This window comes from Dipodomys spectabilis, unplaced genomic scaffold (genome assembly GCF_019054845.1).
Source record: "Dipodomys spectabilis isolate Male_0828 unplaced genomic scaffold, ASM1905484v1 ptg000017l, whole genome shotgun sequence".
NCBI lineage: Eukaryota > Metazoa > Chordata > Mammalia > Rodentia > Heteromyidae > Dipodomys > Dipodomys spectabilis.
Genome location: NW_024870694.1, coordinates 1,668,195 through 1,684,396, shown reverse-complemented (window position 1 = coordinate 1,684,396; position 16,202 = coordinate 1,668,195). Strand labels below are relative to the sequence as shown.

The 16,202-nt window shown below is 36.6% G+C and overlaps 1 protein-coding gene across 1 annotated transcript in view; it reads left to right on the top strand.

The window, feature by feature from the left end:
• The window catches only part of LOC122097905 (limbic system associated membrane protein), a 604,370-nt gene that overhangs the window by 323,292 nt on the left and 264,876 nt on the right, over positions 1 to 16,202 (top strand). Inside the window, exon 2 of the mRNA XM_042668487.1 lies at positions 1,792 to 2,024. Coding sequence (XP_042524421.1) covers positions 1,792 to 2,024 — 233 coding nt within the window. The remainder of the gene's footprint in view (positions 1 to 1,791; positions 2,025 to 16,202) is intronic.

Sequence of the window (16,202 nt, the reverse complement as noted above, 5' to 3'; positions counted from 1 at the left end):
TGCACCACCAAGGACATAGAAGTGGATGCCACAAAATTATGGGAGAGACATGTGAAGTCCAGAAAGACACAGCCAGTGTCCACAAAATGCCTTTCAGAGGAGCTCTGGATTGTCAAACACAAGGAAGATTTCTAGTAAGGTCTACATAGAGCCAAAGAAATTGGAAACAGAGATGCTTTCTGGCAATTAAATCTAACTATAATTATGAAAATAAATAGGTAAAGAAGAAAAGGAAACCCAAACCCTGTGTGTCTTGTTTCCCATTAGCTGAAGTTACTCAGAATAAAACATAAAACTTACCTAATAACTATGGGATAAGGATTATTTATATTACAACATTTTTGTGCTTGTTTATGAGAGATACAAGTTGGCATATAAATCTATGTGTATGCTCTCTATGTATGTGTTTGTTTTGTTTTGTTTCTATTCCTTTTAGTTTGCTTGTTTTGTGCCAGTCCTGTAGCTTGAACTTAGACCCTGGGTGCTAGACTTGACCTTTTGTGCTCAAAGCTAGTACTTTACCACTTGAAACACTGTTCCACTTCTGGCTTTTGGGGTAGTTTATTGGAGATAAGAGTCTCATGGGCTTTCCAGCCTGGCTTGAAACCACAATCTTCAGATCTTAGCTTCCTGAGTAGCTAGGATTACAGGTATGAGCCACCAGCACTTGACTCTATTCCTGTTTTTGACCCAAAAGAGACTTGGATTTGACACATCATAATAGATATGGTGTTTTAACTTGTTCTCCTATCTATGGTCTTGCTATTTTCGTTCTGCTATACCCCAGAGTTTTGTACAGCTGACTCTGAGTTGTGAACAGGTCTGGGATTATCTTTCTATAGGGAAGATCTCAATCTTACCAGAGAGGAACAATTGGAAGGTGGTTCTTGTTTTCTTGATTTCTTGTTGTTCATTGCTAGGTTTTTGCTTTGGTTAGAAAATTGAAGGAAATAACTTCATTTGCCAGCTGGGTTTACCTCTTCTCTTTTCCAGTAATGCATTTTCTTTACCCCTTTTTTCTGAGCTTCATGTTAGGTTTCTAAAACATTTATCTTTTACCTTTATTGTAATGAAAAGTGAAAAAACATTTCCCTTCATCTCCTATGAAAGATGGCAATTATATAACGTGGCCCAAAATGCTAGTAGCCTGCTATCTTGCTATCAATTGACCTGGTATCCTCTGCAGAGGGAGTGAGGCTTAAGCCCAATGATGTTTGCTTTGATTTACTTGATATAACATCTATCCACTTACTCTCAGGACTGCTTGCACATATGTCATTCCAATCTCTTAAGGTTCACAGTGAACCCTAAAATCTGCACTAATTCCTAACAGTGGAACCAAGCTTGAACCTACCATCAGGCAAGACTATAGGATACACACATGAAATAATAAATACAGCTTGAGATGGAGTAAAGCCACCATAATATCAATTATATCACTCTCAAAGCACTAAAGCAGATGGAGTTTTATCTGAATGACATTTCCCTAAACAATGAGAAGATAATCCTGTGGGAAGTCAGTATTCATTTAACTTTATTGGCCTGAATTTCTCATATCCGGTTGTTTATTGCCGAACTGAATCTAATATAATGACATTTGTCCGTTGGATGGTAATTAGATCTTAAAGGAAACAGAAGAAATACTTAAGACTTGGAAGAAATGTCATGGCAATGATTTATAATGCATATAATTGTCTTTCTTTGATTGGTCATGTTGAGTCCAGTCATGCAGAGAATGAGAACAGATGCAGTTATGGTTAGGGTACTAATATTATTGTTCTGCTTTGTCAGATGTGTTGTAGAAGACAAGAACTCGAAGGTGGCTTGGTTGAACCGTTCTGGCATCATTTTTGCTGGACATGACAAGTGGTCTCTGGATCCCCGGGTTGAGCTGGAGAAACGCCATTCTCTGGAATACAGCCTCCGAATCCAGAAGGTGGATGTCTACGATGAGGGTTCCTACACATGCTCAGTTCAGACACAGCATGAGCCCAAGACCTCCCAAGTTTACTTGATCGTTCAAGGTAAGAAAGATATGGGATGGGAGGTTAAAAGGTGAAAAAGAAAGGGAAATGTGGATATGGGAACAAGTGTGATGGGCAAAATGGGTTTTTAAAAGATTTATGATTGTACTTATATATATATTTTTCCTTCTAGAAGTCTAAAATAGACTTAAACTGAGACTACAGAGAATATCCATGACACTGTAAGCCAGTAGCTTAATATCTTTGGTAAGACTATTTTCTCTTAGACACAAGGAAAATGCAAACAAAATAATACAGAACACACATATAACATTAAAAAAAAAACAGTGAATGCTTAGAACCCCAAAGAGTTCACTTTATTATACTGCCAGGGAACTGATGGTTTGGTTGATTTAAGAAAGATTGTTACCAGGCACTGGTGGCTTATGCCTATGATCCTAGCTACTCAGGAGGCTGAGATCTGAGGATTGTTGTTCGAAGCCAGTCTGGGCAGAAAAGTCCCTGTGAGACTTTTATCTCCAATTAACCACTCAAAAACTAGCTCAAAGTGGTAACCTTGAGGAAAAGAGGGACAGTACCCAGGCCCTGAGTTCAAGCCTCATGACCAACAAAAAAGCAAAAAAACAAAGCTTGTCACTGGACATGATGATGTACACTTGTAAACCCAACTTCCCAGGAGACAGAGACAGGAGGACCAAGTTCAGAACAGCCACTACAAAGTTTGTGAGACCTCATTTCAAAAAATACACTATATACAGGACTGGGGTTATGTCTCAAGAGATAGAACTTGCCTAACCTTTGGGTTAAATCCAAGTTTGTTTTTACCTATTTTTGTGGCAACAATTGTCCTTAATTATCTGTTTTTACGATGGTAAATTCTTTTGGAATGCATTAAAGTTCCCAGAGGTCTTAACACATTCTCATCTGTTCAGCTTTCTCTATAAATTTTATCTTATCTTGAGTACCAAGTTACTTGCGAGCAAGGATCTAATGACAAAGATCTACAAAGTCATTGGGAATAATTTGCTTTTAGATTTTTGGGGTTTCAAAGTTATATCTGAGCCATGGTTTTATAGAGTGAAAATGGCATACACATGTCTCAAACTATAGTTCTCTTTGTCCTTTTCTCTGTAATTACAGAATGAAAACAAAGCTGATCAACCACACAATTTTATTGTTGAAAAGTCAAACCACCAACAGTTTATCTATCTATCAGGGAAGATACTACTAACAAATACTAATAAATATTAAGACTGTGTTCATGTGGTCTTGATTTCCAATTTCATGTATATTATTGCAAATTAATCATGGCCCTAGGGCTCCTGTCTTGATTTCAGTGTAGTCAGTGGTGTGATATAGTTTGAATGTAGCTTCTGTTAATGTGTTATGGAATTGATTATTGCAGCATTTTAATTTTCACTCTTCCATATCCTCTGATTAATAGATCAAAGCTGGAATAAAATACATGAGAGACTTCCTCATGCAAGAGTAGTTTAGTCATGTGACCTCTATCTTGGTCCATTTGCAATGGCTGACAAGTTTATTTTATTCCCTGTGAAAACCATGTCTCCCTTTGCAAAGTTGTAATCACAGGATGCCTTCCTTATAGTCTAGAGGGAAGTATTTGAGCTATGAGACATTGGGTTTCAGATCTCAGGAAATTTATTTAATGTGTAAGTATCACTACAGATATGCAAATGTATTCATGGGCTAACATACCAGTGCCCTCAAACACAAAGAACAGTCATATACTGTTGGGTCTTCCTCCTTCCCACAAAAGACGGACAGGGTCCGAGGAAAGCTAAGTGCGGCGCTTGCCCGTTCCCTAGCCTCCCTCAGCCCAGGAGACAATCAGACACAGCGGGGAGCCAAATCCAGCAGGTAGAAAAACTCATTTATTAACAGAGAGCAGCCCCTTTTAAAGACAACAAGGGTGGGTGGTATGGTAAGGGAGGAAGAGGAACCAATCACTGCCAAGGTCACACCCTATCATTCACCTGAGCCTTCACGGGCTGGTTAGGCACTGATCAGAAGATCAATTGGGGTCTGCCCACTCAACCCCCTCCCAGCGCCATCTTTGCTGCCCATGTGCTCCACAATATACTACTCTCTCAACACAAAAGGTGAATTTCTACCTGACTCAGTGGCAGAGGGAGGAATGCTTGCTGGCTTGCTTAAGGCTCTAATGACCCATATTGAGATTAGATCATATTTATTGAATTGTTTCATCAGTATATTTCTTTAAAATGGATTGTGTTTTTAAAATCTTGCGTAAGATATTTCCACACAATTTTATTACTTTTACAGCTTTTACTGTCACTAAAAACCTGATAGAGAGCAAGATTAGTATTTTGTGTTTCACTAGCTGGGTGTCAGTGGCTCATGCCTGTAATCCTAGCTACTCAGGAGGCTGAGATCTGAGGATTGAGGTTCAAAGCCAGCCCAGGCAGGAAAGTCCGTGAGACTCTTATCTCCAATAAACCACTAGAAAACCGGAAGTGGCGCTGTGGCTCAAGCAGTAGAGTGCTCACCTTGAGCCATGGTGCAAGGACAGTTTCTAAGCCCAGAGTTCAAATCCCATGACCAACAAAAACAAAAACAAGTGTGAGCCATCGGTGCCCAGCTTAGATGCTTTTCTTTCTTTCTTTTCTTTCTTTCTTTCTCTCTTTCTTTCTCTCTCTCTCTTTCTTCCTTCCTTCCTTCCTTCTTTTCTTTCTTTCTTTCTTTTCTTTCTTTCCTTCTTTTCTTTCTTTCCTTCTTTCTTCCTCTTTCTTTCTCCTTCCTTCCTTCCTTCCTTCCTTCCTTTCTTTCTTTCTTTCTTTCTTTCCTTCCTTCCTTCCTTCTTTCTTTCTTTCTTTCTTTCTTTCCTTCTTTCCTTTCTTTCCTTCTTTCTTCCTCTTTCTTTCTTTCTTCCTCTTCCTTCCTTTCTTCCTCTTCCTTCCTTTCTTTCTTTCCTTCCTTCCTTCCTTCCTCCCTTCTTTCTTTCTTTCTTTTTTCTTTCTTTCTTTCTTTTGTTGTTGGTCATGGGGCTTGAACTCCAGGCCTGAGTACTGTCCCTCAGCTCTTCAGCTCAAGGTGAGCCCTCTACAACATGAGCCACAGCTACACTTGTATCTCCAATAAACCAATCAGAAAATTGAAAGTGGCACTGTAGCTCAAGTAGTAGAGTGTTAGCCTTGATCTGAAGAGCTGAGGGATAGCACCCAGGCCCAGAGTTCAAGCCCCACCACTGAAAAAAATAATATGATTCATTAAACTAATGGTAACAGGACAGTGAGTATTATGTTTCTTGGTTTCTACATGAGGAAACATGGTCATTAAATTTAGTTGCTTCTTCAAGGTCACACAGAGTTTAAGGAACAACTGAGAGATATGTGGACCTAGGATGAGATCTAAAATGTTTTGCTATAACTTTAAGGACATTAAAGATTCATGTTAAAGTCTGGGCTTGACTCCTCTCCATATTTTTTCTTATCTTATTTTTTCTGTGTTCTTTTGAACTACCAACATGCCCATTCCACAAAGATTAGAACAAAATCTCAGACTGTGTGTTACATTCCGGCCATAGCAGTACTAGTGAAACTAAACAACTAAACAGTACTAAAGGATGAAAAATGACTAATTGTCAAATGTTGTTTATTTACTAGCTCATTTCATTTCTATATTGTTAATTCATAGATGCTAACAATTTGCTAAATCACACATAGAGACATACCTATGGGCTGAAGTTTATAGTAGGAAAGGTCAAGGGGAGGAGGGTAGATGAATAATGAGAGGATGTAGGAGGATAATGCAGTCATAATATTCAATGCATACCCTATGACTTTAAGAAAAATAGAAGGGAGTGGTTAGGTTGGGTGGCATCAGGGAGAATGATGAAGGGCTGACACCAATCAAGATGCCTTGTATTCATAAACTGATTTGTTGAATGGAAACTCCTTTGTACAGCCACTTAAAGATAATAAAAAATACAATTTGAAAAGATCAGAAATGATAAGGTACCTGTTCAAGGTTCCCTGTTGATTTGGGACATGGTTTGAAATCTATATCTGTTGGATTCAAAAGTTATTGTATTTCCTGACTTGAAAGAGGAATTGAGCAACAAGGGTGATAGTCCTAAGAGGAATGAAGAAAGGATTGTCTATTTCTTGAGTCTGCCTTCCAGAAGAATTTCTGGAGGAATGTATGCATGTTGTGATTTGATCTCAAGCACCAGATGACTGTATTACTTCCTTTTAAAACATTCAACTTAGTTGTTGTCAGGCGATCCAGCCATACATAGTCACTCACTGATTCTTGCCCAGTGTCTGAACTCGACAAATTATGTTTGCTGGTTCCTTTTCAACCACATCAAAGTGTCTCTTTCTAACAATGGTCACATTCCTCTTTTCCCTAGCCTCTCCAGAATACAAGGCCTTTTGTGTCCTGTATGATTACCCTCCATAATTTCTGCAAACTCATTTTGACTAGTCACTCAACAAATATTCTGTTCCTTTTCCTTAACTGTAATGAGGCTACTCTTAGCTCAGAGCTGTGATGAAATAAGAATAAAGAATATCAGTTGACATATACTAGATATTGCAAATAAGGGAAAACATGGGATCTATGTTTCTTTGGGCCTGGCTTACTTCACTTAATATAATTTTTTCCAAGTTTTTCCATTTCCTAACAAATGGGGCAATGTCATTGTTTCTGATGGAGGCACAGAATTCCATTGTGTATATATACCACATTTTCTTGATCCATTCATTTACTGAGAGGCATCTGGATTGGTTCCATATCTTAGCTATGGTAAGTAATGCTGCAATAAACATAGTTGTGCTGATAGCTTTAGTGTGGTCTTGTTTGTGAACATTTGGGTAAATGCCCAAAAGTGGGATTGCTGGGTCATAGGGAAATGAACCCTAAGATATGTATTCAAATGTTTTTTTTTCTTTCATGCGATTGTTTCTAACACATTTATAAGTTGATTTCTTTGTTGCTTTGTATGTCCCTCCCCCACAGTATAACCCCTGTTTTCACTGTATTTGATGTCGGTATAATTTGTGGAGGGGAAAGGGAAAAACAAATCGCTTAAATAGGGATACAGGTGGACCTATTGCAACAATGAGATGTACAAGTTGTTATGTTGAAAACAAACTTTACAACTTTTGTAGGGGGGGAGGAGGATTGGATGGGGGGGCAAGGGGAGAATGGGAAGGGATGAGAAGCAGAAACAAAGGAGGAGGCTACAATGCTTGATAAGAAATGTACTCATTATCTTGCCCATCTAATTGTAACTCCTCTGTACAGTATTTTCACAATAAAAAAAAAAGAACTCATCAAAAAAAAAAAGAATATCAGTTGAGAAAATTAGTTGTACAGTCACAGGGCCTACCTAATGCAAATCTCAGTTTTCCTTTATGCTATGTAAGGAAAAAACATGGCTGGAGAACCACTTAATTTCCTTAAAGCTCAGTTTTGTCATTGTGGAAATTTAGATAAAACAAACATTTTTAATTCTTCCTTGTTTATTATAAGGATTAAATTATGCCATCTCCTAGTCTGATGTCTGGAGATCATGTGTTCTTACCCATAAATCAAGAAGAACCCTGCCCACATGCTAACAGTTGCTTTAACACAGTTTCCTTGTAGTAGGCTAGGTCAGTTTTAGGTTCTGGCATGTGTTTCTTCAGCTGTTCTTATCCTTAGGATTTAACCTTTTTTTCTTTTCTTTTGTTTTCTTTTCTTTTCTTTCTTCTTTCTTTCTTTTATTTTTTTTACTTCTTTAGGGTTCTAGAAGGCTATTGTAGCAACATTGCTTTTAAGTTCTTCATCTGTATTTCTTTTTTAATGTTGAGTCAAAAATTCAGTCTACAAATCAGCACCTACATGGTTTGGCAAATTTCTAACTTGTGGGATCTGTCCAGGATTTCTGATTGAGCAGAAATCTGGGTGGTATCTGAGAATATCTATTTGTAACAAATTCCTAGGTGATCCTGACACTCCTGGTATAGGGACAGTGATGTGGGAAACGACATCCCCAAAAGGAGTGCATAATTTGTAGATTATATGAGAAAGAAACACTGCATAATTTCCATGGACGACAATTATTTTCTGCTCCCAAACATTCCTACCACTTATCTTGCAGGATAGGAGATAAAGAACAGATGGGATGATGAGCATCTTAACTTTGGCATCCTATTTTAAGCCCTTAAATGCTGCTTTCTTAGCTCCTCTTTGTGAAAACTCTCTCCCTAAACTGTCCATTTTCAGTTTCAAAGGAATAGTTGTAGCACACTGGCCTAGACATATAATAATCTCATTTTTATATTTTATATTTATATTTTAGTGTTTAGAAGCTATTACATTCCCGTTGCCTCCCCCCACCATACCCCCTTAGAAGTATTTCACACACACACACACACACACACACACACACACACACACACACACACACACTCCTACCACTTTAGACTTTTCAGTATCTTCAGTAATTTCTCTCTAAGTCTGATGATTATTTTTCACAGCCAAGGTGAGTTCTTGAGGGTGATTCCACACAAAATAACTTGTATTGAGATAAATACGTGGTATAGTTCGATAACTATCTTCGTCTAAATGACAGCTACTCACAACTTCCTCATGAAGTCTACAGGTTGACAGTCTTGCATCAGCAAATGTGCAGATCAATGGTAACCTTTGAGGTCACTGGTAATTACCTGACAGTAAATACTCTTGTCTGTGGATCTCAATGCCACACACGTGTAAGGACACATTTTTTTTCAGTATTGAAGGATCTAAAGCCAGATTTTTTGAGGGGTTCCTTTTCAAGATACTTCATAGAGTCCAAGATCAGCACTTAGAAGAAAAAAAATCACCCTTAAAATGAGTAAAATGAACAGACTGTATTAATAGAAACTTTTCTACCCATAACACCTTTATTTTCTCCAAAGGTATCCCACCAATGATTTCATCTTTTTAGTCGTCTGACCTATATAAGCACATGCTTTAAGACACTGTACCTCAATATGAAATCCTTACATAACCTGCAGAACATTCAACATTTTAGTTTATTATTCTTGTTGAAATGCAGGTGCTTGAAAATCACATCCAGACAATTGAATCTGAAACCCTGGGGTGGGTCAAAACTTTCAAATGCCTTATACTCTGCAGGTGATTCAGATGCACACACAAAAAAAATCAAGGACTAGTATTCTAAGGATCTAAGCAATCAATGAGGGGTATTTGTGCTGCCTACCTGCTTATTTTCCTGAATGACATTGCATCAAATTATATCTAAAACTCTACACAGAAGGTACTAGAGGATTGTCAAAGCAAAATCCAAAACTATATTGATGAGCACTCATCAAGTATAGTTATTAACCAGGGTACTTGAGCTCTGGGAATAATGGTCCTCAAAATTGAGCTATTTGTTTACAAGGTCTGCATATATGTGAATACAAAGGAAATCTGATCAATATTTTTATAATATGAATGGTATTTTTACATGTATGCATGCAATGTATGCATGCATATACTTATGCATAATGCATGCATGCAAGCATGACAGTACTAGGGCTTGAATTTATGGCCTGGGCAATGTCTATTAGCTTTATCTCTCAAGGTTAATTATCTGCTACTTGACCACAACTCCATTTCCAGCTTTTTGCTATTTAATAAGAGATGAGAGGAGAGTCGTACAGAAGTTCCTGTCTAGGCTGGTTTTGAACCTCAATTGTCAGATTTCAGTTTTTTGAGAAGCCAGAATTACAATAGTGAGCCACCAGTGCCCAGTGTGAATGGCATTTTTTTTTTAAAGACATAGTGTACTTTTTATGTGTGTGGTTGGGAAACTGAAGCCCCCAGATGGAAAACTGGTCACCAAAGGCCATACAGCACATTGGGACACAATCAAACTCAGATCCTTTGACTCCAACCGAATGTACATTTTCTTGAAAGGCTGGGCACTGCCTTGATTTTCCTAGGTCACACCCGTGGCTCGCCCTTTCCCATGGTTGCTCTTTTTTTTTTTATTGTGAAAATACTGTATAGAGGGGTTACAATTACATGGGCAAGATAATGATTACATTTCTTATCAAGCATTGTAGCCTCCTCCTTTGTTTCCCCTTCCCATCCCTTCCCAGCCTCCCCTCGCCCCCCCCACCCAATCCTCCCCTCCCCCCCCCAAGCCCCACCAAAGTTGTAAAGTTTGTTTTCCATGTGACAACATGTACTTCTCATTGTTGCAACAAATACTGCTATTTAGCATGTGTTGCAACTTTTATAATTCCTAAATCAGCCTTATACTTGCTTGATCATGCCGGGATTGGGTCTTTTGTTCTCTTTAACATTCTATTTTGGTTAATATTTCCTTAAGAATAGCCTAATTAGCCAGGCACTGGTGGTTCCTGCCTGCAATCCTAGTTACTCAGGAGGCTGAGATCTGAGGATTGCGGTTCAAAGCCAGCCTAGGCAGGAAAGTCCTTGAGAAGACCCTTATCTTCAATTAATCACAGAAAACGCTGAAAGTGGCACTGTGGCTCAAGTAGTAGAGTACTAGCCTTAAGGTAAAGGAGCACCCAGGCCCAGAGTTCAAGCCCAAGGAATGGTACAAAAAAATAGCTTAATTTACAAATATAGTATAGTTGGTGGTTTTTTAATTAATAGTTTAGAGTTTTTAAATGTATTCCAAAGTATCTTTTACTACAGTATCAAATAGAAACCAGAAATTTTCTCAGCACTGTGACTCAAATCACACACTTGTTTGATGGAAATATATATGTATGTATGTATGTATATATAGAGAGAGAAATATGTAAGAAATATGACTGAAATTCCCTCTATGACCTCAATGTTCTATTTCTATTCTTAAAAAAGCCACATTTCTTTTTTTAATTATATTTTATTTTATTGTAAAGGTGATAAATAGAGGGGTTACAGAGTACATTTCTTGTTGAATGTAAAATGTCACATTTCTTGTACCTCATTAATTCTATAATATTCATTGATACACAGTTATTGTGTCTGTAGATATCTGCTTAGTTCTAACACAAATGGAAGGAAAAGAAACAACAAAATTCTAAATGCAAATGGAAGGAAAAGAAACAACTTTTTTTCCATGAAGAATACCTGCAACTTAATATTTCTTGGGCTTAAATTCTAGAAGCCACTTTTGCAATTCTTAATGCTGTTCAAAAATCTATTATCTAGAACTTCTCTCTGACCCTCTTTTCTTCTGCTTCTTCCTCTTATATCCCGCCCATGCCATTTTTCTTCCCTTCCTTAATAAACTTTGTTTTTTGGTTATTTTGGACAACATCAATAATTGCCTACAAAACTTATTAAGAAGTTTTGCCAGCCCACTGTAATTGAATTTGCCCTGTAATTCTTCTCACTTTTCAGGAATCCTAATAAAATTAGAATTCAAAATGTTCATTAGTTCGATTTGCTTTGAGGGTTAATTCTGTTGATTATTGAGATTCTTAATGATCAGCTAGCATTATCATTTGGGTTTCTTATACTCAGATCTACTAATTTTCTTACTCTTCAGCTTAATTTTCAGACAATAGTCTCCTGATTGGCTGTGAGGTCCAGTTTGTACTTAAAAGACATCACCAGCTACCTCAACAATGAGGCAATTAATGTAGAGTGGAAATGATATTTGATGGGAGAAAATATTTGAGAATATCCTTTTGTCTGCCTTAAGCTTGGTATTCATTCCTCTTGTAGCAAGGATTTCAGGGTTCATTCAACTTTTTCTCAGCCATCCATAAACATTTACAATGATCTTCCTATATATGTCCATAGCTTACCCATAATTTATTAATTGAAATAAACACTCAACATTGTCTGATCCAAACTATATTGGTCCTTTTTGAAGATGAGAGGAAATAGTGAAGAGAGATCAGGCTATTGCAGTAGCAGTAGATTTGTCACTGGATTTGGCTCCGCTGGGAAACATAGACTTCACGTAAATAAGGAAGTTATGTGAAGGAAGAGACAAATAAAAGTCCAGCTACTACCACACATTCACTCGTTTCACCAATAAGGGTTTTAAGGCCTTATAGTATGTTTGGGGAATCATTAGGAAAATTAGAGAGTGAGATTTATTAGATACTAGATTTGCATCAATGAGATATCGTAACTACATTCAATCTGATAACAAAATATTTTTACTTGTATTTGATACATGACTCCTCACAGATCTGCTGGTTTTTATACTGTTGATGTTAACCATTGACTAAGGATTCTTATAAAGGATATCTTCTTAATAACTATTATTGTAGCATGATTTCCATATATGACCTGATAAAGCTACACTCTAAAAACTCTTTGAATTTAAACATGCAAGGACCTTTCCCACTGAAAAAAAAAAAAAACTGTCATTATTTATCCAGGTTTTTTGTGTGTTTTTTTCCCCCATCTTGTGGTTTTGCAGATTAAACACTAGGCCTCACGCATGCTAGACAAGTTCTCTACACAGAGCAACATCGCAAACACTCTTAGCAAGTAGTTAGAATAAACTAATGAAAGAAAACTCCATTTATCTTTATTATTTATTTTGTTTTTAACTGAATGACCATTTGTGAAAACAAACATATCTCTTATATATTTAAAAGAGAATTAAAAAGATAAAATAATCAATAAATATATCCATCAATAGAGTAAGATTGACTTTCTTAGCATGTGAAAGAAAATGCAACAGGGTGAATGCAGCCAAAAAGTTCAGTGCATACTCCACAAAATTAAGAAAATTGAGGGAAGAAGTGGGGTTGGGAGGCATGGGGAGAATGGTAAAAGAGGTGACATTGATCAAGATTCATTATATTCATATACTATGATGTTGAATGGCAACAACTACTTAAAAATAAAAGTAAAAATTTTTAACAATGAATAAATTTGAATCTATATCTACCTACATATAAATCTATAAAGCAAATAAGTATGGGAATGTATTGAAACATAAAATGGGTAGGAGATGAGGCTTTAATACTAGTTATATATGAACAGATTCTAAGAGATCAATCAAGGAAATATAGAAAAATCAATAAATAAAATATTTATTTTAAAATATATCAAAGGGCACAAATTGTTCATTAATTTTTTAAATGGTACATGGACATAGCATAGAAAATTATTAAAATCTCGCTAATAATCAAGGAACTGCAAAACAAAAGAGTAATAAAATGTTACTTTTAAACCAGTGGCATGAAAGAGTTAATAAATTTAGAGCAGCCAGAATTGGCAAGTCAGTTGGAAAACTGACACTTTTATGTCTCCCTGTTGAGAGTGTAAATTAATGGAAGCTTTCCCTGGGGTAAAGTAGGCATGTCTATCAAAGTTTTAAAATATATTTCTATCATTTGACCTAGTAATTCCACTTCCATGAATGTATAAAAAGAAAATCATCTGAAATGCAAATGCAGAGTTTTGTACAAAGTGGTCATCAATGAATTCTTTTTCAAGAAAATTATGGAAAATGTTCCAAGTACTCAGAATAAGAAATTGGGAAGGAACATGGGATCTACTTCATAAGAAATGCTATTAAACATGGACATTTTACTGGCCGTCAATCATTCAAACCTCATCCTGGTGTTTGGAAATTTTCATCGTCTTCAATGCAGACAATACCACTCAACATAAAATCTGAAATAAAGCCCAGTTATCATTGAAACTAGGAATGAGTATGAGATCCACTTGCTAAAATTCCAATGAAGTTGTTCTAGGCTCAGAATTATGTCAGAATTATTAATAGACACTACCGATATAAGAAACTTGGCATCAAGGAGAATCAGGCACTTCGTATGTGGGTTTCTATGGGAGGCATTGTGTCACTAAGGTCTGTCACTAGGGCTGTGCTGATGGTAATAATAACTTGGCATCTCCTGTCCAAACTCACCAGTTTTTATGCCCTCCTATTTTTTTTTATTTTGTGCAGGTATAGAATACAAAATTGCTTTAACTCAGGGCCTTGAACTCTGGCTCTGCTTTTTCACTTATAGATGGTGCTCTACCACTTGAGCAATACTTCCATTTCTAGATTTTTGTTGGTGAATTTGAGATTAGAGTCTTCTGGATTTGTTTGCCTAGGCTGGCAAAGAACCCAAATCCTCAGATCTCAGCCTCCTGTCTATCTAGGCCTACAGGCATGAGCCACTGGTACCCAATAGCTGTGTACTTCTTGCATGATATTTTGATGTAATTCTTGACACAAAGCATCCCCTCCCCCAACCAGGATGTGAGATGCAATGAATCCTTCTTACATGAGACCATACAGGCAATGGTGCTTCCTAAACAGTGCACACTATGACCTCAATTTTCTAAACAAGAGTTTAGAATGTAATCGTATATATCATGTTTAATATACATGACATCATATGTACTCATACATCTATTAAGGCAAAAAAAAGATAAATTGGACATGGTGGCACATTTCTGTAATTCCAGCATTCAGAAGACACGTGTGGGAAGAAGGATGATGGGTTCAAGGACAATTGACTTGTATTGCAAGACATTCTCTCAAAAACACCTGACCACAAAATGAAAACGAAAAAAATACAAAAGATAAAATACAAACTACTAAAATAAGTTCAAAAATTTTTGAAGAGCTTAGAAGATCTTTTTGTTCACTACTTAGTATCTAATGTTATTTGTGTCATAGCTTATGAATAATAGCTCAATAAAAGTATTAACAAATTCATTATTTCAAAGGATGAACACAAATTTAATATTCATATTAAAATTCAGAAAAGTTTTACAGCTAAGCTTTTCTTTGCCTTTTTAAAAGTTTACTTGCTATTTATTTTTTCTCCTTAACTCTCCCTAACTCTCTTATTCTCTTCTCTGAACATTATTGTTACTGTGCCTTACAAATACACTGCTTTTTTTTTAAATAAAACATATAAAAAGGTACTGGTTCATACACACATATACACAGAAATACACACCTATACACACACACTACAAGAGAAGAAGACAGATTTTTGTGGAAGCAGGACTATGCCCATCTCAATTCAAGTAAAACTGCAGAATAAGCATTTTTTACACAAAATTTCAGATTCAACTTTATGTTTAAATAAACCTTTCAGTCAGGATCTTATGAATACTCTTATCACCATGTACTGAATTTCTTTGCCTGTCCACTAAGCTTGAGCTCATAGTCTTAAGTTTCAGTGGCTGCATTCCTGCACCCAAAGTTTTGACCTCTCCAGATTCTATCCATAAAGATGCTTATGATTCCCTTTCTTTTCTTATCTGAAAACCATTAGATGTTACTAGCAAATAGGGTATCATAATTTGTCCTGAGTAACCTACATGCTGAAACTAAGGTTTCAGTTCCAGTTCTTGTGGTATCTGTGAATCTCTTCCTTCATCCCTTGTTTATTTTCAATTGCCTGGAGTAATTTTTTCTTAGACTTTTCCATATTCCTTATTTGGAACTTCGTGTGTGTGTGTGTGTGTGTGTGTGTGTGTGTGTGTGTGTGTGTGTGTGTGTGTGTGTGAGTTTGTGTGTGTTTACTGGGGCTTGAACTCAGGACCTGGACACTGTGTCAAAACGTTTTCTCTCAAGGGGCTATCTCTTAAGCCACTTATCTACTTCTGGCTTTCTGGTGGGTAATTGTAGTAATGGTAACATGGACTTTTCTACCTAGGCTGGCTTTGAACAGGATTCTTCATATCTCAGCCTCCTGAGAAGCTAGGATTACAGGTATTAGCCACCAGCAACTGTTTGAATCCTCTTTGTTTAAAAAGAAAAAAAAAAGAGCCATCTTATGTATTCTCTCTGACCTCTATTTAAGCACATTTATTATTAAGTTCTTTTTCCATTGAGATCTCCTTTCCTTGCATTTTCTGAAATAATGTACTATCTTAAGGTTCCTTTCATCTCTCAAACTATATTAAATTGGTTTTCTTTATTTGTGTGATCTGTGAGTTGCTATTTTTCATCAGAGCTGTTCTTGCATCTCTGCCTTTCCAGATTTGCTCATCCATGACCTCTTCATTAACTATAACATCTAAATAGTTTGATCCCAAATCTCTACTGCCAGTCTTGCCCTTCATTTTTCTGAATACTAGCCCAGAAATACCTTATAAGCATTCTGTTCTATCAGCTACTTCACGTTTATTGTACTCAGGTCAAAACTAATTTTTGCCTTCAAAGCATCTCTTCTTTTTCCTTCTTATGACATTTGTTCTCATAATGGCATAATTTACCTCCCTAAAAGCAGAGTTATTCTA